The following is a 27,946-nucleotide window of genomic DNA, read 5'->3' on the forward strand; positions in this document are numbered from 1 at the left end:
TCACCCAAATCATCTCATTTACCTTTCTTGGCTCTTGATACTTCTCATTTCTTTTCAAAAATCAAATACATTCTCAGTAATGAGAATTAGCTATCATTAAGGATATATTCAGTTCCAGAGTGGAGTTCTGGAAATATAAATACTGACCACATTGTTGCGGTAAATGTCCAGCTTCCTGGGGAGGCTACGAAGGAAGAGACAATACTCCTTTGGACTGACCAATTCTGATATAGTTATACCTTGTAATCACACCATCTTCTTTCCCTTTGGGCAGAAGTTTTCTTTCTTTCTTGACCGATATACAACAACCTCTCAGTGTCATATTTCAAGTCGATAAATCTTGGGGTTGGCGAGTTAGTTTCCCAGAAATAGGGTCTAATCTCACACCTCACTCAGTTCATTAGAATATTTGTTTGGTGGTCCTAAGAGTGGCAAGATGAAATCAGATGTTTCCTGATATTCTTTTTTTTAATCCATATTTTTAAAAATTCCAGTATAGTTAACATACAGCACTGTATTAGTTTCAGGAGTACAGTATAGTGATTCAATACTTCCGTACCTCACTCAGTGCCCATTATAAGTTCCCTCCTTCATCCCCATCCCCTAGTCCCCTCATCCCCCATCCACCTCCCCTCTGGTAACCACCTCTTTGCTGTCTACTGATACTCCTTGTTTGGAGACGTGAATTTGTTGAAAAGGCCCCTGCATCCTGTGAAACGTGTCTGAGATCATGTAGAAAACATCTACAGGCTTAAGAAAGAATCTTTGAGTTTGATTAATCAGTGGCAAAGTTATGGTTTTGGCAACAGGAGGCTCTGGGGTGGAATACCACTCTGCCTCTTGGGAATTCTGTGACCTTGAGCAAGGTCCTTTGGTGGTGGGCGGTTTGCTCCTCTGTCAAATGGGACGGATGCTAGTGAGCTGCAGGTATGTGGGGCAGTTAGTGAGGTAACACCAGCGGGGCAGTGCCTGTCCCTTAGTGGATGTCCAAGGGTTCTTAGCCCCTCTCACGATGGATCCAGAATTGGTCAGTCCTGAAGTTTATACACTTTGGGGATGACTCTTGAAGAAGAAAGAATGCAAAATATTGGGTATCGAAGTGAATTTTTGTTTAGAATAATCAAAGAAATTGCAAGAAATCACAAATTTTTAAAAAATTGACAATGACCCTAATGTGAACTCTGGACTTCAGTTAATAATAATGCATCAGTATTGGTTCGTCAATTGTAATAATTGTACCACACTAACGCAAGATGTAAGTAACAGGGGGAACTGTAGGGAGGGGTGGGGGCATATCAGAACTGTGTACTGTCTGCTCAATTTTCCTGTAAATATAAAATGGTCCTAAAAATAAAGTCTATTAATAAGAAAAACCCACATACATATTCACATATATACTCACGAACATATGTAGATAAATTGAAAAGATATCCTAGATTTTCATGACATGAAAAGACTCCATTGGCAAAAGTGCCTTCCAAATCATAATAAATAATGCAAGAAAAAAAAATACAACACAAACGTCACATGAAAATTCATAAAAAGACAGGAAAATATTTTATTAATTCTAACTGCTTGACATTTCTATAGTATTTTTTTCCTAACCATTTTGGCTGAATACTCTTTAGTGACCTCTTCATATGATCACAGTTTTGTAAGATAGATTTCTATAGACAGAATAGAAAGATAATCCTCTAGAGTGATTGATCAGAATTTGATTTTTTAATTGACAGTTTAAAAAAGTTTTTTTTTTCATTCTCACAAGTTGTTTTGGATAATGTCATAAAAATTTTTAATCAAATTTGAAAACTTATATCAAGTTTCTTTCATATTTGAGCAGAAAGATTTCAGGGCATTTCAGTTTTTCTTGTGCTGTGACCTCAACTGAAATACTTTTCAAATTGAGAATTGGAAGGAGGCCTTACAAGGGAGGGGCCCTGAAACATAAGAATCACAGGAAATCAACTTCTACCCCCTTCTTTACGTGGTTGTCTGGTGGTCTTTTGTGTTTAGTATTCATTTCAATGAGTGGCTCTCCTTCGCATGAGTCATTAATACCTTTGTGGGTCTGTTCATGAGCAAGAATTTCACTGGCTTCTCATTTCTTCTTTGAAGTGCACGGTGACTTGCGGCCGAGGGTTACGTTACCGTGTCGTTCTGTGTATCAACCACCGTGGACAGCACGTTGGGGGCTGCAACCCACAGCTGAAGTTACACATCAAAGAAGAATGTGTCATTCCCATCCCATGTTATAAACCAAAAGGTAAGTTTGTGGTGCATGTTGAAGTGAAATCAAATGGTGTTTTCCAGCTCTCATTTGAATATTACAGCATTTCCATTCAACTTACTTTCTTAAAAATTGGTTTCACCCACAGATGGCAATAGACCCGTCCACCTGGGTAAAGAAGCTAGACCGATGTGATTAAGTGATGGGGGTGGGGTGAACTGAGCTCCTGTTGACTCAGTGCATGTAGAGTGGCTCCTATCCATCCGGGCTTATACTAACATTTCTTGGTGGACATAGAATAATTTGATCTAATCCCTGTTTTGAAGAAAAAGAAGTAGGGTGAACAGGAAGAGAAAAAGGCGACATGGGGGTAGAAAAGGAGAAGAAGGATAAAGAGAAAGAGGAGCAGGAGATTTCCCCCAGGGTTCTCGTTCTTTGTTCCGACAGTATTTTATACATATTCTTCATTGTGTGTCCTGTTGCCTACTGTGGAATGAATAAAGACTCAGCTCCCAATCTAGACTGATAGATGCTTTTAGAGTTTTTTGTTGTTGTTGTTCCTATTTGTTCCACATAAATTAGCAGAAATGGGTAGCATCCATGAACAGGAAGTCTTGACATCATCTCTCAGATATACATTCCTCTCTATACAGAATTATTGCCATCTAGTTTAGTGAAGTATTTCCAACCCTTATGACAAGTTATTTCCTGTCTGGAAATGAAAGAGTGATTATTCCCACCTGTTAGTGTCAAGAAGTCTTCTCATACCTTAGAAAGTATAGTAAAATTCTCCTTCATTATTTCTGGGTTCATTGTCCATACAAATAGCCTTACAATGAACCACTGAACAAATATTTATTTACTGTGTCTGCCTTCCAGAAAAATCACTGGTTGCCATGGAAGGGACAAATCCCAGTTCTAGAACTTTCACCAGTGGAGTCTTTTCTCTTTCCTGGTGCGCTTGATGGTGCTCTCATAGCCATGTTCTCAGTGTCTGCAATTTCCCTGCAGCAGTACAAAAATGATTTCCTTTCTTATTTCGTAACTAGTGTTTCTTTCTTCATATCTTAGGAGGCTTAAAAGGGGCTTGCTCCTGCATGATGGTTGTAATTGGTAATGAGCTCCCTCAGCAATTACAACAATAAAAATTTAAGTAAATCAGAGCACAGATTCCGCTCCTCCCAACTTTCCAAACATTTTTGTTATTTGATTTTCTCCAGTGATTTCTTTATTCATGGGCAACAAGAATTTGTGGCAAAAGAGAGCAAGCTGATATGGTTAAGTAAGAGCTTTAATATGTAAACAACAGAGATTGGTTTTGGTTTATAAAAGGCATTTTTTAAAATAAAAGGCATTTTTATGTTCGCTTGGAGAACGTGTTCAACTGTGCTATGGGATCATCTGGTTGCATTTGGATAATGTGTTAATTAAAAAAATATATGACAGAAATGTCTGGTTCACCCCAGAAGCTGCTTCATGTGCTAAAAGACTCAGCTTGCATTTGCAAAGTATGACTGCTTTATTGATGAAACCTTCAGCAAACAATGATCATGTATCCAACTCCCTTAAGCTTGTTGTTTATGTTCCTTTTTTCTTAGAAAAAAGTCCAGTGGAAGCTAAGTTACCTTGGCTGAAACAAGCACAAGAACTAGAAGAGACCAGAATAGTAACAGAAGAACCAACGTGAGTCCAGGGCCTTTTATGGGAGCAATCAGGGCATAGCCAGTTAACATGATATATGTAATTTTTGTACTCACTGGAGCACAGTGATACATTTCAAATCCAAATGACCTGAATTCTCAGACTCTAGAGACCCTGAGCTGGCTAGAATTCTCCTCTCTTTCGCAATTCAGCAGTCCCACTTTGGCACTATTTGTGAGAAGCACATAAAAGAACAATGTTTGTTAACTCAAAGCAGACCCAGTGGTCTGTTACAATTAAGAGATTGGGGATAATTCCTAGATCTATATTAACACATATGATTTGACCAAGGACCATGACAATATTATATAAATCAGTCAATCAGTCATTCCGTGGTTAAGACATGGCCAATCTCTATAAAACCAGTTTCGCTGAAATGCATCAGGGTGGCCTGAGTAATTATAAGGAGAAATCCCAGAGCTGCTATGGCATGAGCGATAGAAAGAATATGGCGCTACGTATCTTGGAGCCTAGAACCACCACTTTTAATTATGTGACCTTAGACAAGTATTTAATTTTTCTGTGTCTCATCCTATAAATGAAGCACATTGGACTTGACCTCTCCAGGGTCCATTCCAACTCAAAAATCCAGGGACTTCTATCCACATGTGATTTGGCAAATCCAGAGTGTAATGGTGTCAGTGGAAATTGAGAATCAAGAGCAAATCAAAGAAACCTCTGGATGCAGAGGGATAGGGACCTAAAGAGAGCAAGGAATCCAAGGTTCTCTGAGATTTTTCATCCAGGAGTCTAGAAGAATGACAGCACGAATGACAGACTCAAGTAATTGGACAGGACAGCCGATTCCCTGTCAGACACGTCAAGTCTGTGGTGCTGACGGCTATTTACCAAGAGAGCATTCACAGAGTGTTGTAGGAAAAGGGATCTCAAAGGTAATAAGGTAATATGGCCAGTCTCCCGCTCAGAGCAGGCATTTCTTTGTCAACACCCTCAGTGACATGCAGAGCTCCCTGCATTGAGGCAGCTCATTCTTCTGTTGAACAACCTGAATTATATGCAGGATTTTTCTCTGGTTAAGCTAAATACACCTCCTTCAAATTTCTGCTTTCTGAAAGAGAAAAAAACAAAAAACCCATGTCTATGCCTCAACCCATGTGACAGGTTTTCACAAATTTAAAGAAAGCTGGATCCCAAGAGTGTGGTCTTTCCCAAGCTCATCACTCTTAGCCTTTTCCAGTGGTTTTCATGTGTTGTTTTTAGATCCCTTACCAACCTCATTGCTGGTTTCAGAACATGCTCATTTGTCAATGTCCCTTCCAACTGGAGTCCAGCCCAGTGAGCCCCAGGGGAATGTGGATTACTCCTCTTTGAGAAGGCACCATGCCTCTGGTGATACAGGCCAAGAGAATTGGCATACCCCCCTTAGGACATGCGCAGAACTTTTCCACATGGACTAGTGGCAGGCTTGGAAGTGAACCCAGAAGAAACTGTAGATGCTGTGAGGTGAATGACCCCAGAGTAACTGACTAAAGAGAGAGGGGTTCTGGGCTCATGACAGTAGCTTGGTGATCTAGAGGAGGGGGGATGTTGCAAGAAGTGGGTGATGCGGGAGAAGGAGTAGTGAGCCGAGGGAGGAGGAGACCCAAGGAGGGACCATGGTTGGAAAGACCAAGGCAGTAAAGAGTTTAAGGAAGGGTGTAGATCTCTTAGAAAGTCAAGGAAAAATGATGCAGATGGAGAAAACGCTATCTAGATGGGCAAGAGAGTCTTTTCCAGTTAATTGTAGAGTAGTATCATTCCAAGGGTAGATATGTAAACATTTCAGAGATTTAAGACATGAATTCCCAATTAGAAGGAGGTGGGTATTTGAGTACTGAAAAAGGAGTACAGATTGGTAGGGAAGTTGATGGAAAGAAGTGGTTCTATGGATGTTTGATTTTTGTTATTGTTTTTTATATGAAGTTAGGATGGCCTTAAATATATACGTATTTTTAAAAAGATTTTATTTATTTGGCAGAGAGAGAGAGCAGGAGAGCAGGAGAGCAGCAGAGGGCGAGGGAGAAACAGGTCCCCTGCTGAGCAGGGAGCCCGATGCGGGGCCCAATCCCAGGACCCTGGGATCATGACCTGAGCCCAAGGCAGTCGCTTAACCAACTGAGCCACCCAGGCACCCCAGGATGGCCTTAAATATATTAAAAAATAATAAGGGTTGTAGACAAGTCAGTTAACATGTCTACACCTCCCAACTGTACAGGAAGGGTGTTAGGCTCAATACTACCAGAACCTTCTCCCGGCTCTGATCTCCTGTGATTCTGTAAAGGAAGGAACCCGTGGAAAGAAGGAGATTTGAGACAGCTGAAGGGAGTGTGTAGTTGTCATGCAAGGAAGGTTATAGAGTTCTCAGTCTAGAACGATGCATCCTACTTGGATCTTCTGTCCCCAGAACACAACTAGATTATAACTGCAACTCCTCCCGTATGTCCTCTCTTGGCTAATGGGGTTGCTGTCCAGTTCCCCAAACCACAAATATGGGGTCATTCTTGCCTCTCTCTCATTCTTCCATTATATGTAGTTAACTACTGGTCATGACAATCATATCCACTAAAATCTGTCTCCATTCCAGCCCTTTTGCTCTGTTCCTCCTACCATCCTGTCCAGGTCCTGAGCTCACTTCCCGGGACACAAGAAACAGCCTTCTGATTCGCTTCCCACTCAGTCCCCTCAAACCCATCCATCCCACAGCTCCTGGACAAGTCTAGCTAAGGCACAAATCTGAGTCTTTCTTTCCAACATTGAGAATATGGTTCCCCATCACCCAGAGATTTGCACTCATCCCCAAGGCCAACCAGACTTCACGGGGGGCATCACCCTTCAGGGCTCCCAGCGTCCTCCCTGAGCACTTCCTTGCTTTGCCTTGAGTGGGACGCTGCAGCCGCAGTAAACTGCTGGTTGTGTCTTACCGACAGGAGGCTGCCACTCACCCCCACGCCCCCCATTAATAATGCTTTTATCCGAGGAGAGCTGACGCAAGGTCACTTTGGTTGCAGGTGTACGTCACAGTGATTCTACAAGTTTCTACATTGTGCTGTGCTCAGCGCGTGCAGCTGCTGCGTGTCCCCACACAAGGCAGTTGCCATACCCTCGGCGGTACTCCTTATGCTCTGCCCTTCCGCCCCGAGCCTTGCTCGTCCCACCAGCCCTTCAGTCACGCTCCCTTCTCTGTTGGGAATGGGGGCCACCTGGCGAAGGCTTTTTTTTTTTTTAAAGCTTTTTTTGTTACAGAAAATTTCAAGCTTATATAAAAGGGGAGAGGACAGTATAATGAACCCCCATGTGTCCATCATCCGGCTTCAGTAGTCGTCAGCAGGTCGCTCGCGTTCTGTCTCTGCCACCAACACGGAAGCCAGACTCCAGACAGCGTAGCATTTCATCTGTAAACCTTGCAGGATGTGTCTCTAAAGAAGGACTACTTCTTCTATTTTTCTTCTTCTTCTTCTTCTTCTTCTTCTTCTTCTTCTTCTTCTTCTTCTTCTTCTTCTTCTTCTTCTTCTCCTCCTCCTCCTCCTCCTCCTCCTCCTCCTCCTCCTCCTCTTCCTCCTCCGTCCTCCCCTCCCTCCTTCCTCCTCCTCCGTCCTCCCCTCCCTCCTTCCTCCTCCTCTTCCTCCTTCTTTAATAACCACAATACCATTTTAAAGTCTGGTCTTCACATCACTTCCATCAGAATCACCTGTGGCACTCCTGAAATGCAGATCTCTGGGCCCCACGGGGCAGACTCTGGGTGGGTGGGGGAGGGGGTGCTTTGTCCCTAGCATTTTTTTTTGGCTCTGCCGGATACCTTTTATTTGTTTATTGTTTTGTGGTAAAATATCCATAACAGAATAGGTGAAGGGGGATGAAGGGGTACAGGCTTCCAGTTATAAAATAAATAAATCCGGGGATGAAAAGTGCAGCGTAGGGACTACCGTCAATATTTCATCACTTTGCATGGTGACAGATGGTGACGACACACCTATGGTGGGGATCGTTTCGTAATGTCTAAAACTGCCGGCTTGCCCTGGCGTGCACCTGAGACTGATAGGCTGTCATACATCAGCTGTGCTGCACTTTCAAAAAGGACCGTTTTAACCGTTTTTAAGGGCACGGTTTCGTGGCATTAAGTGCACTGACCTGGTTGTGCAGTCAGCACCGCCCCCTCCGGAGCTGCTTCATCTTCCCCAGCAGAGACTCTGTCCCCATGAAGCACTAGCTCCCCAGTGCCCCCTGCCCCCCCCCTTCTGCTTTCCACCTCTAGGAATTTGTCACCAGCATTTTTAGCAAGTACCCCGGGTGACTTGGGAAGGTGCATCCAAGTTTGGGAACCACTGGATCGGGCCATCTGTAGGGTCCTTTTCACAGTCTGAAAATCCTGTTCATTGTATGGAATTGGAAGGGGCAATAGCATGTGAGCTACAGTGGGTTCAGGCCCTGTGTTCATTCCAAACCTGCTCGTTCTGTCAGCCCACCTCCCTGTGCTGATGGTTTCCTCCTCCCCTTAATCCCCACGCAAAGCCAAAACGCCCTTTCCTCCTGGAAGACAGCACCCCTTTCTCTCCAGCATGGGAGACTGAGCCCCCTGCACCTGTTCCCGGCCCTTGAGGCTGCCTCCTCCCTGCTTCTTCCCTCCCCGTCTCCCTCTGTGGTCTCTCTGCAATTTTCCTTTATAATTCACGCTGCTGGCGGATGCTGGCCTGTTCCTGGCTGCCCAGTGTGAAGTTTATAGTTTCCTCCCACCACTTCTGACTCTATTCATTCCCTCGATTTCCAAACAAAACCGCAACATACCTCGGCTTCCAGTTCATCCTTCTATAACCGCTGTCTTTTGTGGTTTGGGGATGCTTGCTTGTTGACAATGACGGACAAGGGGGAACGTAGCTATATTTCAGATCCCTCGAGGAAAGCCTGCCAAACCTGCCTGGAGAAGATAAATATTTCTGCCTCTGCGGTTTACCATGGCCTGAGCTCTGAATTTACACAGGGAGTGGATGTTCAAAAGCTTTTTTTTTTTTTTAATTAGGAAAATAAAAATTATAGCTTATAAAGCTACGCCAAGAGAACTGCAGTGTTGACCTTTCAAAGCTTCCAGCTGTGGAATGTGTTGACGGTTGATACGGTGCATCGTTGTTTTAAAAGATCTTCCCTGGAGACGTCCTCGATTCTTTGGGGTGCGAGATCTTTCTGCAGCTGTGTTGCCCTTTTCCCATTTTTCATATGTGAAAACCAAGGAAACAGGACAGGGTTAGAGCACTTTGGATGTTTTCTTCCCTGCTATTTTAGCTTCTCCATTTTTGGAAGCTGTATTTGCTAAAACCAAATCATGTCTTCTTCTAGACATCTGTTTTTCTCACGATGGTCCTAACAGCTAATATTGAGGATTTCATTTGTGCCGGGGTCTATGTGGATTGACTCATTTAATTCCAACAATTTGGTTCCAACACCCCATGAGGTGGTGTTACCATTAACCTCACTTTAGAGGTGAGGACACCAAGGCACAGAAAGACTAGGGCATTGTCCAGCATTTCAGAGCTGTTAAGTGGTGGACAGTGATTCTGTGGCATGTGATTCTAGAAGGAGCTCCAGTTTAATGTTAAGTAACTTGAATTCAAGCTTTGCCCATCCTTAGGTTGGTCTAATAAGGTAGACAGAGAATTTAGTGGTTATATTACCGTACTGTGAGGTTTAGGGGTCAGGGATAGCTTCTTGGGAGAGATGGTGCATGAACTAAGGTCCTGAGATGTACATGGGTGTCAGGCGAGCAACATGTCAAGTATTTGGGATTGCATGCCAGCCAACTGGTCCACGGGGCCATGCCTGGCCGCTGGCGTACTGAGTGCGGAGAGGGGCCTGGAGGCTAGAGCTCGAGGCAGCAAGGATGTAGCTGGAAACAAAAGCACATCTTGGAGGTCTTCATAGTTCACTAAGGAGCTTGGACTTCATGTGGAGGCAGTGGGAGGGTTTGAACAAGTGATGTCATCATGATTACATTTTAGAAAGATCTTTCTGGCTCTCTGCAACTTGTTGCTGATCATTGACTATGATAAAAAAAAAAAAAAACTGCAGCCAATCTCAAATTGCACATCTCTCTCTAGATAGGACATATCTGCTGGGGTGGAATTTCTGGGACAGAAGATAAGCACATCAAAGGCATTGAATTTCTATGGTCAAATTTCATTCCAGAAAGTCAGTATGTGTTTGCCTGTCCATGGCAGTCCTGGAGCCCACCCTCTTTCCCACACATTCATCAAAATGGGGAAATGACCTTTTTTTTTTTTTTTTTTTTTAAATGCTGTTTTCTAATACAGTTGACTCTTGAGCAACATGGGTTTGAACTGCGGTGGGTCCACTTACACGTGGATTTTTGCAGTGTGGCACCATAAATGTATTCTCTCTTCCTTATGATTTTCTTAGTAACATTTCTTCTCTCCAGCTTACTTTATTGTAAGAACACAGTATGTCATAGGTATAACATACAAAACAGGTGTAAAGACTGTGTATGTTATGGGTAAGGCAACAGTAGGCTGTTGGTTATGAGTTTGGGGAGTCAGAAGTTATACGTGGATTTCTGACCGTGGGCAGGGAGTGAGGAGGGGATTGGTGCCCCAAAGCCCCGAGCGGTTCAAGGGTCAACTGTAAGTATACTATACTTTTCATGTTTTCATGGTGTACGTGTAACTTTGATCCATGGGGAATGTGATATGTGGTGTCTCTCCCCAATAATTGACGAATTGCCCAGCACTATCTGACAATAATTTGTCCTGCCCACTCTGATTTCACAGGGCCTTCATTGTTCAAACGGGGTACCCCATTGCCAGTCCCATAGTATTGGAGTTACTGTAACTTTTTAGTCCTTTTTTCTCTCAGGCTGTGCATGGGCAGTGTAATTGTTAATTCCTTTTAAACATGCTCCTGACTGTCCTCACCTAACCTCCCATAACAACTTGAGAGTTGTCTTGTCTGTTTCCAGCCTCCCCAAAATTGGATCAGAACCGCATTCATTTGCTAAAATAATTAAGGGGGCGGGGAAACAAACATTTTACAACTTGGAGTCTTTCCATTCGGAGGCATGTGCTCTTCTCGCCGGTTATTCCAGTCTCTGCGATTAGAACCCCCTTCCGTATTTTGTGGTTTTAATCAAGTGGCCTGCACTTTCTTACAGAGTTTTTATTCACCAACTCAATTTTCTTACGTGTTTTAAGCTTCAGTTCTTTTTTCATCTGTAAAGTTGGGAAAAAACAGTACTTGTTCAAAAGGTTGTGAAAATTATATTCAAATAATACATGTACTGTTCTTAGCATGGCAGGTGTTGGCTGAATTCTGGGAAACGTGGTAATTTTAGGACAGATAGATAGGTAGGGACTATTTTATTGAACTCTGATTTTTTTTTCTAAAAATCTTCAATTAACTTTACTGTTTCCCATAGTTATCAACTCATCATCAAAGAATAACTTCATCTCTTCTTTCCAAAAATTTATACCAGTCTTTTACCTTTTCTTACCCTATTTTGTTATTCCTTATACTTCAGATTTCATTTATTTATAATATATTAAAGATATATTAAAGATATATAAGAGAGAGAGAGAGAGACTGTGAGCACAAGCAGGGGGAAGGGGAGAGAGAGAGAGAAGCAGACTCCCTGATGAGCTGAGAGCCCAATATGGGGCTTGATTCCAGGACCCCGGGACCATGACCTGAGCTGAAGGCAGACAGTTAACTGACTGAGCCACTCAGGTGTCCCTAAACATCCCATTTCTATTGATGTCTCCATCTTTAAAACGAGTGCGTTGACATAGGTTGCTTTATTACCAACCTATTTCAAAGTTCCTGATTTTTTTAAAAAAAGTTTTAGCCAGGTTAGAAAATTCAAACCTTTTAAATTGCTTTGGCTGCTGTGAAAATTCACTGCAAACCGAGTGGTTTAATACATATTTGCCAGCTCAGTTCAGGAGGTGAGGAGCCCAACAGATGGTGCCAATTCCCCTGCACTGGGTCCCGCCAAGCCAAAATCAAGAGCCTGAGCGCCTCTCTGGGGTCCCTGGGGGAGGATGTGCTTCCAGGCTCATTCGGGTAGTTGGCAGAATTCAGTTCCATGCAGTCGTGGAATTGAAACCTCCACTTCCTTGCTGGCTCCGGGAATTGTTCGCAATTTCCAGAGGCTGCCTGCATTCCTTGGCTCCTGGCCCCTTCCATTTCTGAGCCAGCAATGGCGGGTTGCGTGCCCTTCACGCTCTGAATCTCTCTTGCTCTTTTCCTGCATCTCTCAGACTCCAGCCAGAGAGGCTTCTCTGTTTTTAAGGCCTCGTGTGATTAGATTATCCTGCTAGGACAGTCTCCTTATCTTGAGGTCCATAACCTTAACCACATCTGCAAAATTTCTTTTGTCATGCAATACAACATATTCATAAATTCTGGGGACTAGGGTGTGAGCGTCTTTGGGGTGGCCATTATTCTGCCTAAAATTCTAGGTTTTTAGGTTAATCATTCTTTATCACTTTTTTCCTGGAAGACAGTGTGCCTTTCCAAGCTGTGTTTTAGGCAGTTTTTAATCTCTTTTTACATATTTTATTTCCGAACACTTTTTCTGTTTCTCATGGGTTGGAACCTCTACTTGAAGAATCCAGGTAACTTTAGTATCAGATTCTTTAGATTCTCTCTCATTTTGTCTCTAAAAACTGCCATTTTAAAAAGTCCATTTTGGGGGCATCTGGGTGGCTCAGTCGGTTAAGTGTCTGACTCTTGATTTTGGCTTAGGTCATGATCTCAGGGTCGTGAGATCGAGTCCCAAGTCCGGCTCCACACTCAGTGCAGAGTCTGCTTGAGATTCTCTCCCTCTCCTTCTGCCCCTTTCCACACTCATGCTCTCCCTCTCTCAAATAAATAAATAAATCTTTAAAAAAATAAAAACTAAAAAATTAAGAAGTCCGTTTTGGAGAGGTGTGATTTGCATACAGCAAACTGGGTCTATTTAAAGGATGAGCTTTAAAAGGTGCAAACAGCCCTACGACCACAGCCTTGGGCGTGATACTGAACACTTCAATCACCCCAGACAGTCCTCTGGGCAGCCTGTCCTTCCCCTCCACCCCTCCGATTGCTCCAGAAGCTTCTCCCTCTCTCCCTCTCTCTCTCAGCACTGTCAAGTCCTGCCTGTGTCATCAATCTGATCATCAGCCTTGATTCTTCTGTGTTTTCCAGGTTCTGAATTCCTGATGAGACTTGGAACCATGTCCTTAAGCTTCACAGTTTATATCTTCAGCTCCATAGTTTCCCATCTTATTCTGTCGTTTTATCATCTCGTGTCTAAACTCTCATGGTAGGGAAGTGCTATTCTAAGTTCTGCTGCCGAGCGCAGACGTAGGGAACGTGCTCTGTTTCTCTGGTTGTGTTTTGTGCAGACGTGGTGCTTCAGATGTTTTCATGCGGCTCTGTTCCTTTTTTTATCCTTAAACATTTTTTTCTGTGACGGAAAAACAAAAGAAGACTCAGAACTGCATGAACACTGTAATATCTTTTGTTTAAACAATAATAGGAGCCCCTGGGTGGCTCAGTCAGTTAAGCATCTGACTTCGGCTCAGGTCATGTTCTCAGGGTCCTGGGACGAGCCCCGGGTCAGGCTCCCTGCTCACCGGGGAGCCTGCTTCTCCCTCTTCTGCTGCCCCTTACCCTGCTTGTGTGCTCTCTCTCTCTATCAAGTAAATAAATCAAATCTTTAAGAATAAATAAATAAATAAACAATAATACATTAAAAAAATTTTTTAAATCCACAGAAGAAAATCATGCTAGTTTATGCCTAAAGTTTGAGTTACCACAGCTTTTTTTTTTCCCCTCTGAAATCACTCATGGCTAATCTGGACAGCTCTCAGATCTGATTTTTAAGAGGACCCTTAAAAGGATCTCTGAAAACCAACTTGAAACATCCTGGTTGCCTTAGGAAAGCACTGAACGCAACCACCTTTTGCCCTGTTGGGAAATGAGGTGAGCCCTCTCTCCGGCCCCGTATTCTGTCAGGGTTCTGGATCCCAGGAGACCCAGGAGTCCAGCCTGAATGAAAAAAACCTACTTCTCATTAAAGCAAAATCCCAAATTTTAAGTTTTTATTTCTAAGGAGAAAGGAGAGGAGAAAAGTAGTGACCATAAAACTACAGTACACACAAGGTTAGAAAATTCAAACCTTTTCAAGCTACAAATAAGAAGTGGAAGCCCCCCCTTTACACTCTAGACCCTGACACATGGAATCGCTTCCAGAAGAGGAATCATACAGGAAATCAACATATGTAGACGTATGTGCTATAGATATATAATTATATAATATATACACTACATATGCATATGTATACCTGTGTGAATTTAGACAAAAAATCATAGTATGTGAACTACCCCATACTTACTTCATTTAACTGTCTCTAAGAGGAGCTATTCCTGCTCAATTAATATAGACCTACACCCTTAAAAAAATACTTTATTTTAGAGAGAGAGAGAGTGGAGAGAGAGAGAGCACAAGCAGGCTTGTAGGGACAGAGGGAGAGGGAGAGAGAGAATCTCAAGCAGACTCCCTGTTGAGTGTGGAGCCCAATGCGGGGCTCGATCTCACGACCCTGAGATCATGAGCTGAGCTGACACCAAGAGTCGGATGCTCAACCGACTAAGCCATCCAGGTGCCCCATAGCCACCTCCTTCTTTTAATTGACCTCATATTATTACATTGTATGGATTCCTTGTCTTAAATTTTTTTAAAAGATTTATTTATTTATTTTAGGGGAAGGGCAGAGGGAGAGGGAGAATCTTAAGCAGGCTCCACACCCAGCACAGAGCCCAACTCGGGGCTTGATCCCACAACCCTGAGATCATGACCTGAGCTGAAATCAAGAGTTGGATGCTTTCTAGTTCTACTGGGGAAAACATCAAGGGAAGAAAAGAGCATTGTGCAAATATTATTTCAGTAACTCCTCCATCCTGGGAAGTCGGGCAAGCCCCCTCCTGGCCTAGGAGGGCTAGGAGAGGGAGAGAAGGAGTTTTCTGCTAACAGTTTTCAACACAATAAACAAAATTTGGGGGGTTTACTGGTAGTTCTTTCCTGGGCTCATGCATAGCAATGGTGTTTCATTCTGCTGAGTGGAATGTACTGTTTTGGACAACTGTGATGATGTCTTGTCCGTGGAGAGAAGGTTGGAGGACTCAGAGAGACCCTTATTACCCTATCTTTCTGAGATTTTGAACATTAAGCCTTGGAACTACATCTTAATCATTTTCTGAAGTGACTTAGTACATAACCCTGTGCATAGGGGTCTGTGTCCATGTAAGCGTAGGAAATGATGCACACCATATTCCCTCATAGCATTCTTGGTATGTGTTCATATACCATAGTCTTTGGGAGAGTTTTGCAGTAAATTAACCCATTTAACGGGACTGCACCCACAGTTCCCCAGACTTATTCTATTACTGAGCTCTTCCTTGTCTAGCGCTTGGGAGTGTCTCTTTATGTAAGTGTTGCTTCAGGATATCTTAAATACCTGTGTCCCTCCTGAATCTATGCTTTTAAATTCAGGGCAGGAATCAGCAAACATCTTCTGCAAAGGCCTGGACATTAAATACTTTAGGCTTTGCTGGCCAAACAGTCTCTGTTGCAGATACCCAGCCCCGCCGTGTAACACAAAAGCAAGCAGAATTTGTGCCATTCACAAAAATGTTATCCTTCCTTCCCACCCCACGCCATCCATTTAAAACCATCAAAATCATTCTTAGCTAGTAGGCTGTAGAGAAATAGATGGGCTGGAATTGACCTGTATGCTGTAGGTGGACAACCTCTGATTCAGTGGATAATAATTCAGGATCAGAAATAAATACTTTATTCAGGTAGATTGTGGAATACCTAAGGTATTTTCAAGAAGATGTTCAGTGTATTTATGTAAATAGAAAAGAATACGTAAGCTTCATCTACTCTGCCAAAAACATTTGTTGTCCTGTAGCTTAGCTCCTAAATATTGAGGGTTGACTAAAACCCTGCCAGTTAAGGGATAAGCCTGATAAAGATGAGATGAATAAATATTGGTGAAAAATCTCCATATTATAGAAGAAATCAGATTAGAAATTTTCACTGTGGAATTTATTACCAAATTTTAAAAAGCCTAATTATATGTTTTTAAAGATTTATTTATTTGAGAGAGAGAGAGAGAAAGACAGTGTGCCAGGAGGGGCAGAGGGAGAGAGAGAGAGAGAGAGAGAGAGAAGTAGACTAAGCTAAGTCTGCAGCCAGATGCGGGACTCGATCTCACGACCCTGAGATCATGACCTGAGCCGAAATCAAGAGTCAGACACTTAACCAGCTGAGCCACCCGGGCGCCCCCTAGTTTTAATGATATTATGCAAAGGTCATAGCACAGAACTTGAGTTACAAAATGGATGCAAACGTTCAGTATATCTCGAGGGAAAATTCTGTTGTTAATAAGATTTGAAAATTTGTTGATGACATAATTGAGCATCAGTAAAAATATGGCATTTCCAATGTTCTGAATTCCCTCTGAATAAATATGTTACTTTTTCGCTTCAGAGAATGCTTGTCGCTCCTCTGTGGCCCAAATGTAACAGTTGCGTGTCCTCCTCCCCACCCCCATCCCGGTTTTCCATAGGTTCATTCCGGAGCCCTGGTCAGCCTGCAGCACCACGTGCGGGCCGGGCGTCCAGGTCCGAGAGGTGAAGTGTCGCGTGCTCCTCACGTTCACGCAGACGGAGACCGAGCTGCCCGAGGAAGAGTGTGAAGGCCCCGAGCTGCCCACCGAGCGGCCTTGCCTCCTCAAGCCATGCGGCGAGGGCCCTGCCTCCCGAGAGCTGGACGTCTCTCTCCAGGAGGACAGCAGGATGACTTACCACTGGGAGTACTCTGGGTTCACCCCTTGCACGGCCACATGCTTGGGAGGTACTTGATTCTCGCTCGGGGGACAGTCTCATCTTGACATGGTTTGAGAAATCACTGAATCATTCAAGCCAAATACACAAGTTAGAAAAGTCTAAAGGAGGTGACATCATTTGGATAACTGAAAACCTTGCCATCTCTTTCTTTCTTTTCCATTATGATTATTTTCTAGGAAGATAAAGGATAGTGGGATAATATTGTGGCCAAAAAAATTAGTACATTCCTTTGGCCTAAGCATCTGAATAAATGAGATGGGGAAAGAGGCCACTGAGTAATATGGAATAAATAGGAAAACGCAGAACGGGTAAATCGAGGCAGTCTTGCCCATAAATCAGTGTTACAAAGTGAGATTATCTGATGGCACTCTGTCAAGACTCATCCTCAGATTATAGTCAGGCTCATACCCGCACGTTGGGCCAGAACATACTGATGACTACGGTTTACGTGTATACATGTGGAGTCACATGCATAGACAGTGGACCTGTTAGGATTAGGAAGTGCTAATATGGTCAGCGGGCCTCAGTAGGGTAGAAATTGGCCCCAGGATCATTATTAAGCATTCCAGAATCCAAAATGGAGTGGATGAGTAGAGAGCCGGAGTCCAGATAGTCATTCTCCGGGGCTCTCTTTTTTGGAAGGAAATAGAAATAATTGGAAAGCTAGATCTTCTACTGATGTGAAGGGGGCTCATCCGATCAGGAATCCAGGACTCCTCACACCCTGCCCATGGACTCCAGTGGTTGTGGCAAAACTTGGTGACTAAATGTGTGCTGACTTCAGTCCCAGCCAATGGTGGAAAGAATACAAGGAGCTGCTGCCTTAGAAGGCAGTTGGGTCAAGTGCATGCTCCACTCCTCCTGGTGGTCCTGAGCCCAGTGCTTGGACCTCCCTATCAGGTCTTGGAGCTCAGGGTCCCGTCACTGTGCCTGAGCCCCTCACCCTTTGTCCCCCAGGCTCTTAAGTAAATTCCCAGTCCTTCCCATCTGGTCTCCAAGACCCGATGGTATTTGTCTTTCTCCTGTCCTAATTCAACCTCGAGACTCACCTGTCCTGACACAGGCACTGGGTCTCTGACATTGCCAGCCTGCAGTTGACCCAGGTGGAGTGACATATGCTTTACCCCAGGCTTCAGCAAAGCAACTGCTGCCTTTCATATGGACTTACGCACCTAGAATTTGAGCAAAGAACCCTTACCTACTCCCGCATTCTCTCTGCTCTCTTACTTGCTTCGCCCTGGTTTGTAGAAGCCGACCCAGCTAGCCAGGAATTTAGATTTTCTTATTCCCCAGGACCCTGATTCGCTGCCAGGGCACATAATCTCAGCCACACCTGTGCTGGGGCCTGGAACTTCACTCCTGCGCCCTCTGAGTTCAGGAGCCTGGACACTGCCCTTGCTATAGCTTGGAAACCTGCACTTTTTTTTTTTTTTTAATTAAAATTCAATTAATGGACGGGGTAGCCAGGAGGGTGATGGGTATTAAGGAGGGCATGTGTTGTGTTGAGCACTGGGTGTTATATGCAACTAATGAATCGTTGAACACTACATCAAGAACTAATGAGGTACTATATGGTGGCTAGCTGAACATAATAAAAAATAAATAAAATTCGATTAATTAGCATATATTGTATTATTAGTTTCAGAGGTGGAGTTCAGGGATTCATCAGTTACATATAACACCCAGTGCTCATTCTATCATGGGCCCTCCTTAATGCCCATCCCCCAGCTACCCCATCCCTCCCACTCCCCTCCCCCCTCCAGCAACCCTCAGTTTGTTTCCTAGAGTTAAGTGTCTCGTACGGTTTGTCTCCCTCTCTGATTTCATCTTGTTTTATTTTTCCCTCCCTTCCTCTTTTGACATGCCCTTGGCGATAAGAGAAACTGGTACTTTCTTGATGATTCTGGAGAATCCCTCTAGAGCTAGTTGCTGTGATGAAAAATGGTCCCCTATTCAACTGCGATTATAGATGTCTGGAACTTTCTTTTACATTACTGCGAAATGTCAGCTGTCTGTACCACTTCTGAGCTACCGCATTCCTGCAGTTTCACAGAAGCCCGGAGCTTTGTCTTTTATTATGAGAGCAGAAAAAATCCTACTATTGCTCGTACATCCTCAAATCTGTTAATCTCAAGCTTTTTTTTTTTTTAAAGATTTTTTATATATTTTAGAGAGAGTGAGAGAGAGATCATGGGAGAGGGGCAGAGGGAGAGAATCTCAAGCAGACTCTGAACTGAGCACAGAGCCCAATGCAGACCTTGACCTCACATCCCTGAGATCACGACCTGAGCCAAAATCAAGAGTCAGACACTTAACCAACTGAGCCACCCAGGCTCAAGCTTTTGAATGTTGACTTTAGTAGAATTGCTATTTTGTCTAGTACTCTGTCATTCTTGATTTTAGTTCTTTCCCTGATTGGAAAATTCCCCCTTGATTTGGGAAAGTATGCCATGTTGGGTCCTTGGAACTAACAGAGCAGTTGGATTTGCCCAAGGAAAGATGACCAGGTTAATTCTGATTCAGTTGGCAGAGCCTAATAGACCTCATCTTTGAAGCTTGATGTCAAAATATTAGAATCTGCTATTGTATTGTGTACCAAGGTGGCCCTAGAGTCCGCCTCCAGGATGGCTGAACTCATGGGAATGACTTTCTTTTTCTTTTTTTTTTTTTTGGTAATAGCTTTATTGAAATGTAATGCACATACCATACAATTTATGTATTTGAACTATACAACTCGGTGGATTTTAGTATATTCACAAAGTTGTACAGCCATCATCACAATCAATGTTAGAACACTTACCCCCCAAAGAATCCTGTACCCTTAAGCAGTCATTCCCCGTTTTTCCTCAAACCCCCATTTTCCCGACCAGTGGGAGCCCCTGGCAGCCCACTAATCTACTTTCTGTCTATTCTGTCATTTCATATAAATGCAATCACATAATAGGTGGTCCTTTGTCACTGTCTTCTTTCACTTAGTGTAATGTTTCCAGTTGAAGTTCATCCATGGTGTAGCATGAATCAGTACTTCATTTCTTTTTATGATGAATACTATTCCATTGTATGGATATACCCCATTTTATTTATCCATTCATCAGTTGGAAATTTGGATTATTTGCATGTGTTAGGTGTTGTGAAGAGTACTGCTATGATCATTCAGGTACATATTTTTATATGGACATATTTTTTCATTTCTCTTGGGAATCTACCTCAGTAGTAGAATGAGTTTTTAATCCATTTAAAACATACAAGTTTTGTGAAACTTGGCTAATTGAGTTTATTCTTATTGGCGTTGTGGCCCTTTGGGTGTGCTGTGAGAAGGGTAACTGCCTTGAAGATGTCAGAAGTGCAATTCACCATTCAGATGGTTGGTGAGAAGGTGCCCATTTATTTTCTGACATCCTCTTGTCAATCTGGAACCCATTTTACAAATTTTAACAGAGATCAACTTGGAAATCTTTCAATGCACAGTTAAACAGCAATTTAGCGTTGTGAAGGTGTATTATTATATTGTTTAATCCTAGAATAATATCATTTAAATGAACCTTGGATATCCATGAACCCAAATTTTACAGTTAGGGAAACTGAGGCTCGGAGGCCGTCACGCAGTCCAAAACAGAAAATAATTCTCATTCTTTAGAGAGGGTTGGTTGAAGTGCATACAATAAGCTCTCTAACTTGCCAAAAAGTAATGTTTTTAACTTTGTGGGTTCAAGCTTAAATTTTCCTTTTAAATAGACACTAAATTCTATAAAACTGAAGGCCTAATGCTTGAAACCAAAATCCTCTATAAAGGCAGGGGACTGCATGTCTGCTCTGTGCTGGACTCCATGGCTCTGAGTTCTGGGCTCGGTATCAGGATAGAAAATGAGTAGGACACCACCCTTGACTTGGTGGACCACAGCTTTGGTTATTCACCTTTACTGTCTTGACAGTACTACTTACACACAGGGGTACTTGCCTCTCTGTGACCCATTTTAATGTGCTTTTGGAGGCTCAGCCTCTACGAGTCCACTTACGTGTAGTTACGAACGTCGGTTTTAACCCTCACCCTGGTCTGCTGTAACAATACCACAGGAAAATAGAACTTCCCCAGGCACCTAGTTATTTCCCCAACATTCCTGTTTCTGATAGAAAAATAATATATACAAATTACAGATTTCTGAAAAGATAAACCTTTGGTTGCGTCCTGATAATCTGTGTACTTGTATCTTCTAACTTATCTGCACATCATACAGAAAATCAAAGTAAATCTATTCGTTGTAATGGCTGATACTTGAGAACCTTTCCTAGGTCTGCTTTCATACTGGAGTGGCAACGGAGAATTCTCTTTTAATTCTCGAAAGCATGAAGAATGCAGACATATTGAATTTCCAGCTTCCAGGGGGCACGTGTGTGCGCATGCATGTGCATGCCTGAACACACAGACATCCTGGAAGATACCCTTACCTTTCCAGGACCCCCTGCTAAGGTTCTGTAATTTACTGCATCCTAAACATTCCTCACCAGTGTTTCTTTGTATTTTATGTTATTTGTTGCACTTACGACCTTTCATTTTTACCTTGGTATTTTCTAGTAGCACAAGCTAGTAGCAGAAGCACGGATTTTGAAGCCTGACCGCACTTTGAACCCTGGCCTCTTCCGCTCTCTTCACTCTCTTTGGGCCCCTTATCTAAGTTTGTAGGGGCTCATTTTTGTAAAATGAGAAGAGCCATCCCTACTTCATGAGGGTCAATGAAAGGATTGAATGTGCTTATTTAACAAGATGATGTAGGAGAAGTGCTTAAACGCAGTGCTTGGCACGCGATCTATAGTAAGTATTAGTGGGATGATTATTTTATCATAGAATAATAATAGGGCATTCTTCTTATAATGCTCCCATTTTTTCTCTTTTAAAAAATCTGATTTTCTGAGCCCCTTAAAACATCTACTCATTTTTAAGTCCATTCTTACGAATTCTCTAAGTAAAATAATCATCTATAATTAATGATGGTTTCATTTTTCCCTTTCACATATTTATTTATCTTATGTAAGTTTTATATCTCATTGCATCATCTAGAATCACAAAAACAATAATAAGGAGTGTGGGCAATGCCAACCTTGCCTTTGTCCTGACAGTAGCAGGAATCTCTCTGTTGTTTCGTTCAAAAACAACATTCTACAAATTTGTTGCATGTTTCTTTGCAGTAGGCACTGGGCTGAGTGATAGTGACTCACACTTGGCGGGGGAAATGTGCCGATCTTATAATCACACACATATATGTAAATCACAGCTGGTTATAGCAAAGGAGATTCATGGTGCTCTCAAGGCATATAATAGGAGGAAATTGACCTAGTTAGGGAAGTAGGGGAAGCTTCCCTAAAAATGATTACTCTTGAACTTAAATCTGAAAGATGAGGAATTAATTCAGCAAAGGAGGGGCTGGGGGGTGGTCACAGAGAGAATTCCCAGCAGAAGGAAGAGCAGGTACAAAGTCCTTGGGTAGCAGGTGCATGGTCCATCTCACGAATGAAGAAGGCAGGTGCAGCTGGAATACTCAGGAAGATGGTGAGCTGATGCTAGAGAGGAAGGCAGGGGCCGACTAATGCCTTACAGGCAAAGCTGACTTGGTTCTTTATCCCAAGATCCGGGGGGAAGCCATTTAACGAATCAAAGTGGCAGTTACATGATCAAACTTTTATTTATTTCAAAAAAGTGAGCCCAGCTGTATTGTAAAAAAAAAGGGTTTGGAAGGGATAAGAACAGATGTGAGGGAGGACGTCTTAAGAAGTCGTTGTCTCATCCAGGCGAAGGCTGGGCCTTCAGTGGTAAGGATGCTAGAGATGGAGTACAGCAGATGACTCGGAGAAATGTGTAGAAGGTGAAAGTCTGTGGGTGGAGCGGGTGAGCGGGAGTGAGGTGGCCAGTCTGAGTCCTGGATTCTACCCTGAGATGATGAGTGTTCACTGGAGGTCCAGCTGGGCACAAGGAATCACAAGTTCAGTTCTGGTTGTAATAACTTTAACATGCCTTTGGACTTCCAAATAGAGATGCTCTAAGTAGGCCATTGCACGTGTGAATCTGAGGCAAAGTGCAAAGATCGAGGCTGGAAATACACACTTATGAATCATCTGTGTATGGAGAGAATTGAAGCCGGGGCATGGATGGATGAGAATCTCCAGGAAGAGAATTGGTGGCCACTGATGACTTGAAGAGTCCATCCATTGGAATGTTGGATAAGGATGTCAGATTTGAAAGGATGGAGGAAGGAGTGACAGGTGACAACATGGAGATGAAAAGAATAGATATTTTTGTGGCAAAATTTGTCTGTGATAAAGAAGACAGAGAGAGGGAAGAGGCTAGAAGGTATTGTGGGTTGTGTGTGTGTGTTGTGTTATTCAATGACTGAGTGGCTTGGGTACATTTACAAGGAAGTGAGAAAGCTCCGGAATGAAATCAAAAGCTAAAGTAATCAACAGATTTCCTGGGAAGGTGGAAAGGAGTGAAAGCCAACACACAGTGGTAGAGATTGGTCTTCAGCTGTGGAAGAGGCAGCTCCTAATAGAAATAGGCCAGGAAAAGGCCAGTGTGTGTGAGTGATTTGGGGAGTGAATGCAGAGATGTTTGAGGTCACGGTGTAACATTCTCTTCTTATACAGCTGACTACAATATGCTAGTATTGGATTTAGTGACATGTGTGAATGATATTGCTGCATGTGGGCATCTTCCATTTCACATGGCGGACTCCAAGCATGCCTTCCTACAAAGGGGAAAGTGGGACCGAAACCGAGGTCCACCGCGGGATCATGTTAGCATACTCCCCACGGAGATGTGTTCCCGACACGGAAGGTTAGCAATCGCTGTTTTGTTCTCTTCAGATCTCTCCGAGTCATGACAGGCCTCTGGCTGTAATTTCTTCTAACCACTCTTGATATAATTGGTCACTTCCTCTCAGGCTCCAGCAATGTTTATGATGCCCTTCATGCAGCCAAATGGTTTCAACAGTCCTTAATCTTTACCAGCTGTGTCCTCAACTGGTTGCTAAAAAGAACTCACCTATTTGCAGTGCTGTAACACTTGCATTTGAACCCCAAGAATGATGCTGTTCCTTGGCACTTCTCCTGACCCAGAGCATATCATGCTTTCCCTTTTTCATGACCTGGGAGTTGAGAGTAGCATCCTCTCATTCACAGTGGCTTATCAGCTGAGAGAAAGGAAAATGGACTAATGTTCTTTTCAATATGCCCCTGGGCTTGTATCTGTAATATAGCATTGTACAAGGCAACACTGTATGAAGTAGATATGGTTGTTTTTTTCTTTTATAGATTTCATTATCAGGGTTATAGTAGTTTTGTAACATGAATTGGAGTTTTCCATACCTTTCAACAGTCTTAAATAGTTTATATCATGGGGCGCCTTCATGGCTCAGTCAGTTAAGCGTCTGACTCTTGATTTAAGCTCAGGTCATGATCTCAGGGTCCTGAGACCAAGCCCTGTGTTGGGCTCTGCTCAGCGGGGAGCCTGCTTCTCTCTTCCCTTCTCCCTCAGCGCCTCCCCCCTCCACCCCCACTCATGCATGCTCTGTCTCTCAAATCAATAAATAACATATTTTTTTTTAAAGATTTTTTATTTATTTATTTGAGAGAGAGAATGAGAGACAGAGAGCATGAGAGGGAGGAGGGTCAGAGGGAGAAGCAGACTCCCTGCCGAGCAGGGAGCCCGATGCGGGACTCGATCCTGCAACTCCAGGATCATGACCTGAGCCGAAGGCAGTCGCTTAACCGATTGAGCCACCCAGGCGCCCCAATAAATAACATATCTTAAGAAATAGTTTATATCATGGATATTATCTTTTTAAAAAGTTTGAAAGCACTGGTTCCTGCCCATTCTTGTTTTCCCCTTTTGGGGGCAGGATTTAGGGGAGAGCATCGTGGCTGGATCTTTGACATCATTTTCAAGCCCCACCCCTCCTGCTTATTGTTGTATTCAAGATCTTAATTTCCAAGTAATTTCCCTAATTTAGGTTTTCTTGGGAAAAAAAGCCATCCACTTCATGGCAGTATTGATATTATTATTACGAGTTGTTCATCTGGTCTTGGGTTGCTTTAAGCCTCTCTCTTCTCTTTTTTTCTGGCCACAAATAATGTGGGATCCATTCACTCTTTCTGACCAAGCAGTTAAATAGGGAATGACTTATGGAAAATTCTAATGGTCGGACTTGGGGGTTTAATTGTTTATTATTTGTTTACAGTTGGACTCTGTTGTGGTCAGAGGATGTGACCTGCGTGATTTCTGGCTTTTGGAACTTATGCAGTTTACTTTATAGACTAATAGAGGATCAGTTTTTGTTAATGTTCCATTGGAGCGCCAAGAGCATATTAATGTCTCTTTCTAGGGCCCAAGGCTTTTCGGTTATTAAATCAACATACTTGTCTTATTCAATTTATTTTTTCATATTTAAACTTGATGTATTAAATTTAAACTTGATGTATTAAATACTGGACAGAGCACTTTAAAGGCTCTGGCTAGATGTTCTTCATTGCTCCAGGTATTTCTTACTGAGTGTGTGTGTGTGTGTGTGTGTGAGATGTTATTTGGCATGTTGAATTACTCAGGACTTGCATGCAAGAAACCCAACTCACGCCAACCTTAAACCAACAAAAGGAAATGTGTTAAATGGCTCTGCTTCCCTTTTTTGAGTCCTTGCACCCTCCTCTAATCATTAATTCATTTCTTGATGAAGGCTTTGAATATTATTTCTGCCCCCCAAAAGACCCTCTTATTATGACATTGTAGAAGTCAAATGTGGATTGAGGGATGTTGCCTCATGCTACCAAAGGAATTGATTAGAAAAATTATACTGAAATTTTAATGCATCATTTATTTTATAGCTCCTAAATGCATCACAATTATCACCCAAATTTTGCTAAGTATAAGATGAAGTGAACTTATATTTTTTACTTCTACTTTTGAGGATAAGATTTTGTCAAGCCTCTTGAAGTGAAAAGTGTTAAATTGTTCTCGTAGGTTGAGTATGTGGGGTGGAAGATATTGTTGTGGCCATCTTTAGAAAATACATTTTACCCCAATAAGTATCCTAAGCCATCTATTAATTTTTTACATTCCTTTGAGTATGCTTACTTTAAGACAGAGAAATTTGTCACGAGTGTTCTAGCACTTCATACGAATGGTTAAATGAGATCACTTTAGACCTTTAAGACCCACCCACTGTGTCTCCAGAAAACATTCCAAAATAGTCTCTCTATATTTTCTACAGAATTTTGATTACAAATTAAAATATATGTGAAAGGTAACTGGATTTTGATGAAAAAGAAATGCAGCCATGCTAGAAAATGAGCATCTGCGCCTCTATGAAGTCCGTAAGGAAGCCTGACATTTGCAAATGGGGACTGGTAATTCAACTGTAGCTGTGTCCCCTTGGTATCTCAAATAAGCCAGTATTTATTTAAAAAAAAAAAAAAGTTCATGGGAGATCCATGGAGATTGAAGACTGCATCCCACCATGTCCACGAACATAAGAATTCAACTGAAGAAAGCAGGAGAAAATTTAGTGGAAAGAACTGAACATCACCAATGTATATTTTATATATCCTTTTGGCCTATTCTGCATTCTGTAAAATATCATAAAACGGATGAATTGAAACATGGCATTTGGAAAAAGAACCACAGTCTTCTAACATAATGGAACACACATTCTTGCATGAAACTGAATACATTTGCATATTTCAAATAGCAGAGTCAAGTTGCTGTTACAATTTTTATGTGACTTTTTTCATCCAGAGTTTGATTTATATTTTGTTCACTTCTGATTTTCCAATAATTCTTTTTGTCTCAATAGACGAAGAATAGTGGTTGAGACGTGGGCTTTGGGGCCAGACAAAGGAAAGATTAGCCCATGGAAGTGTTCCTATTTGCCCAAGAAGCAGTCCCTGCTTTGGGAAGCTGGTTGACTGTATTGCATTTTGGGATCCCTGCAGGACAAAGACAGAGCTCTGGCTTAGGAGATAGGAAACCTAATTTTTAGTTTTGAATCTACCCCTTTTCTTGCTGTCTTAATTTCTCTCTAAACCTCAGTGTCCTCATTATTCAATTAATAAAATGGAGATGATGGTACCATTCTTCGGACCTCACAAGGTTATGGTGGGCCCAAATGGTACAGTTGAAAGCACTTTATACATGCCAGAGCCCTCTCCCAGTGGGAGGTATTGCTGTTGTTTTTGCTAGCAATGGAAATATTACTAATTACAGTAATAGTGAACAGCAACTCACACCATAATGAAAATTTTAATGAGGGTTCCACGTCAAAGTTAACACATGTGCGGTACATAGAAAAAAATGTTATTCTTTAGCAGCTGATAGGAAAATTCCTCTTGGGAAACTATGGTATGCGTTTGGGAGGAACACTTTGATGGTTCAGCTGAGGGGACTTTGAGTGCATTTGGAATGTAGGTACGCCTGAGAGTAGATGGGGAGTCGGGTGCTTTTTCGTGTTTCAATGTGAGTGTATTTGGGCGGGGAGGGCAGTGGGGAGAATATTAAAAACGGGAAGACTTTGAAAAATGCAAAGCGGTTTGCTCCCATGTGCACCCTGAAATCAGCCTGTAGCCAAGCAGTAGAGTCAAAGGGCAGTGGCTTAAGAAGTCCCAAGACCCTATTCTTTCCCCCATAGTAAGTTATTCTAAGTCACTGGCATTTTTTCCTCTCTCCAACCTCCAGGCCATCAAGAAGCCATAGCAGTATGCTTCCACACCCAGACCCAGCAGACAGTCAGTGATACCTTGTGTGATATGGTCCACCGTCCCCCGGCAATGAGCCAGGCTTGCAACATGGAGCCCTGCCCACCCAGGTACGTGCCGTCCCGTGCTCCAGGATGCTGTGTCGAATGGTAGCACCCTCTCCTGCAGAGAGGCCCACATGTGCATAAAGGCTTGTGCCTCTGCCCAAGGTAAACCACCTGGCTTAGGTCGGCGTTCTCTCTTCTCCATTCACATTATGCTCCAGCCAGATTCCTGCTGGGTGCACAGAAACTGCGTGTTGAGAAGGAATCCCCTTCACCCTGGCTCTTTTTTGTTTTTTTTTATTCTTATGTTAATCCCCATACATTACATCATTAGTTTTAGATG

General features: G+C 42.7%; 1 protein-coding gene across 5 annotated transcripts in view; it reads left to right on the plus strand.

Moving 5' to 3' along the window:
- Positions 1-27,946, plus strand: part of ADAMTSL3 (ADAMTS like 3) — a 374,681-nt gene that overhangs the window by 233,245 nt on the left and 113,490 nt on the right. For all 5 annotated transcript variants that reach the window (XM_035024252.1, XM_035024249.1, XM_035024250.1 and 2 more), the window contains 4 exons: positions 2,116-2,263; positions 3,826-3,910; positions 16,546-16,832; positions 27,540-27,669. In XM_035024252.1, the coding sequence (XP_034880143.1) occupies positions 2,116-2,263; positions 3,826-3,910; positions 16,546-16,832; positions 27,540-27,669 (650 nt within the window). The remainder of the gene's footprint in view (positions 1-2,115; positions 2,264-3,825; positions 3,911-16,545; positions 16,833-27,539; positions 27,670-27,946) is intronic.

Source organism: Mirounga leonina, unplaced genomic scaffold (assembly GCF_011800145.1).
Source record: "Mirounga leonina isolate KUSES-001 unplaced genomic scaffold, KU_Mleo_1.0 Mir_178, whole genome shotgun sequence".
NCBI lineage: Eukaryota > Metazoa > Chordata > Mammalia > Carnivora > Phocidae > Mirounga > Mirounga leonina.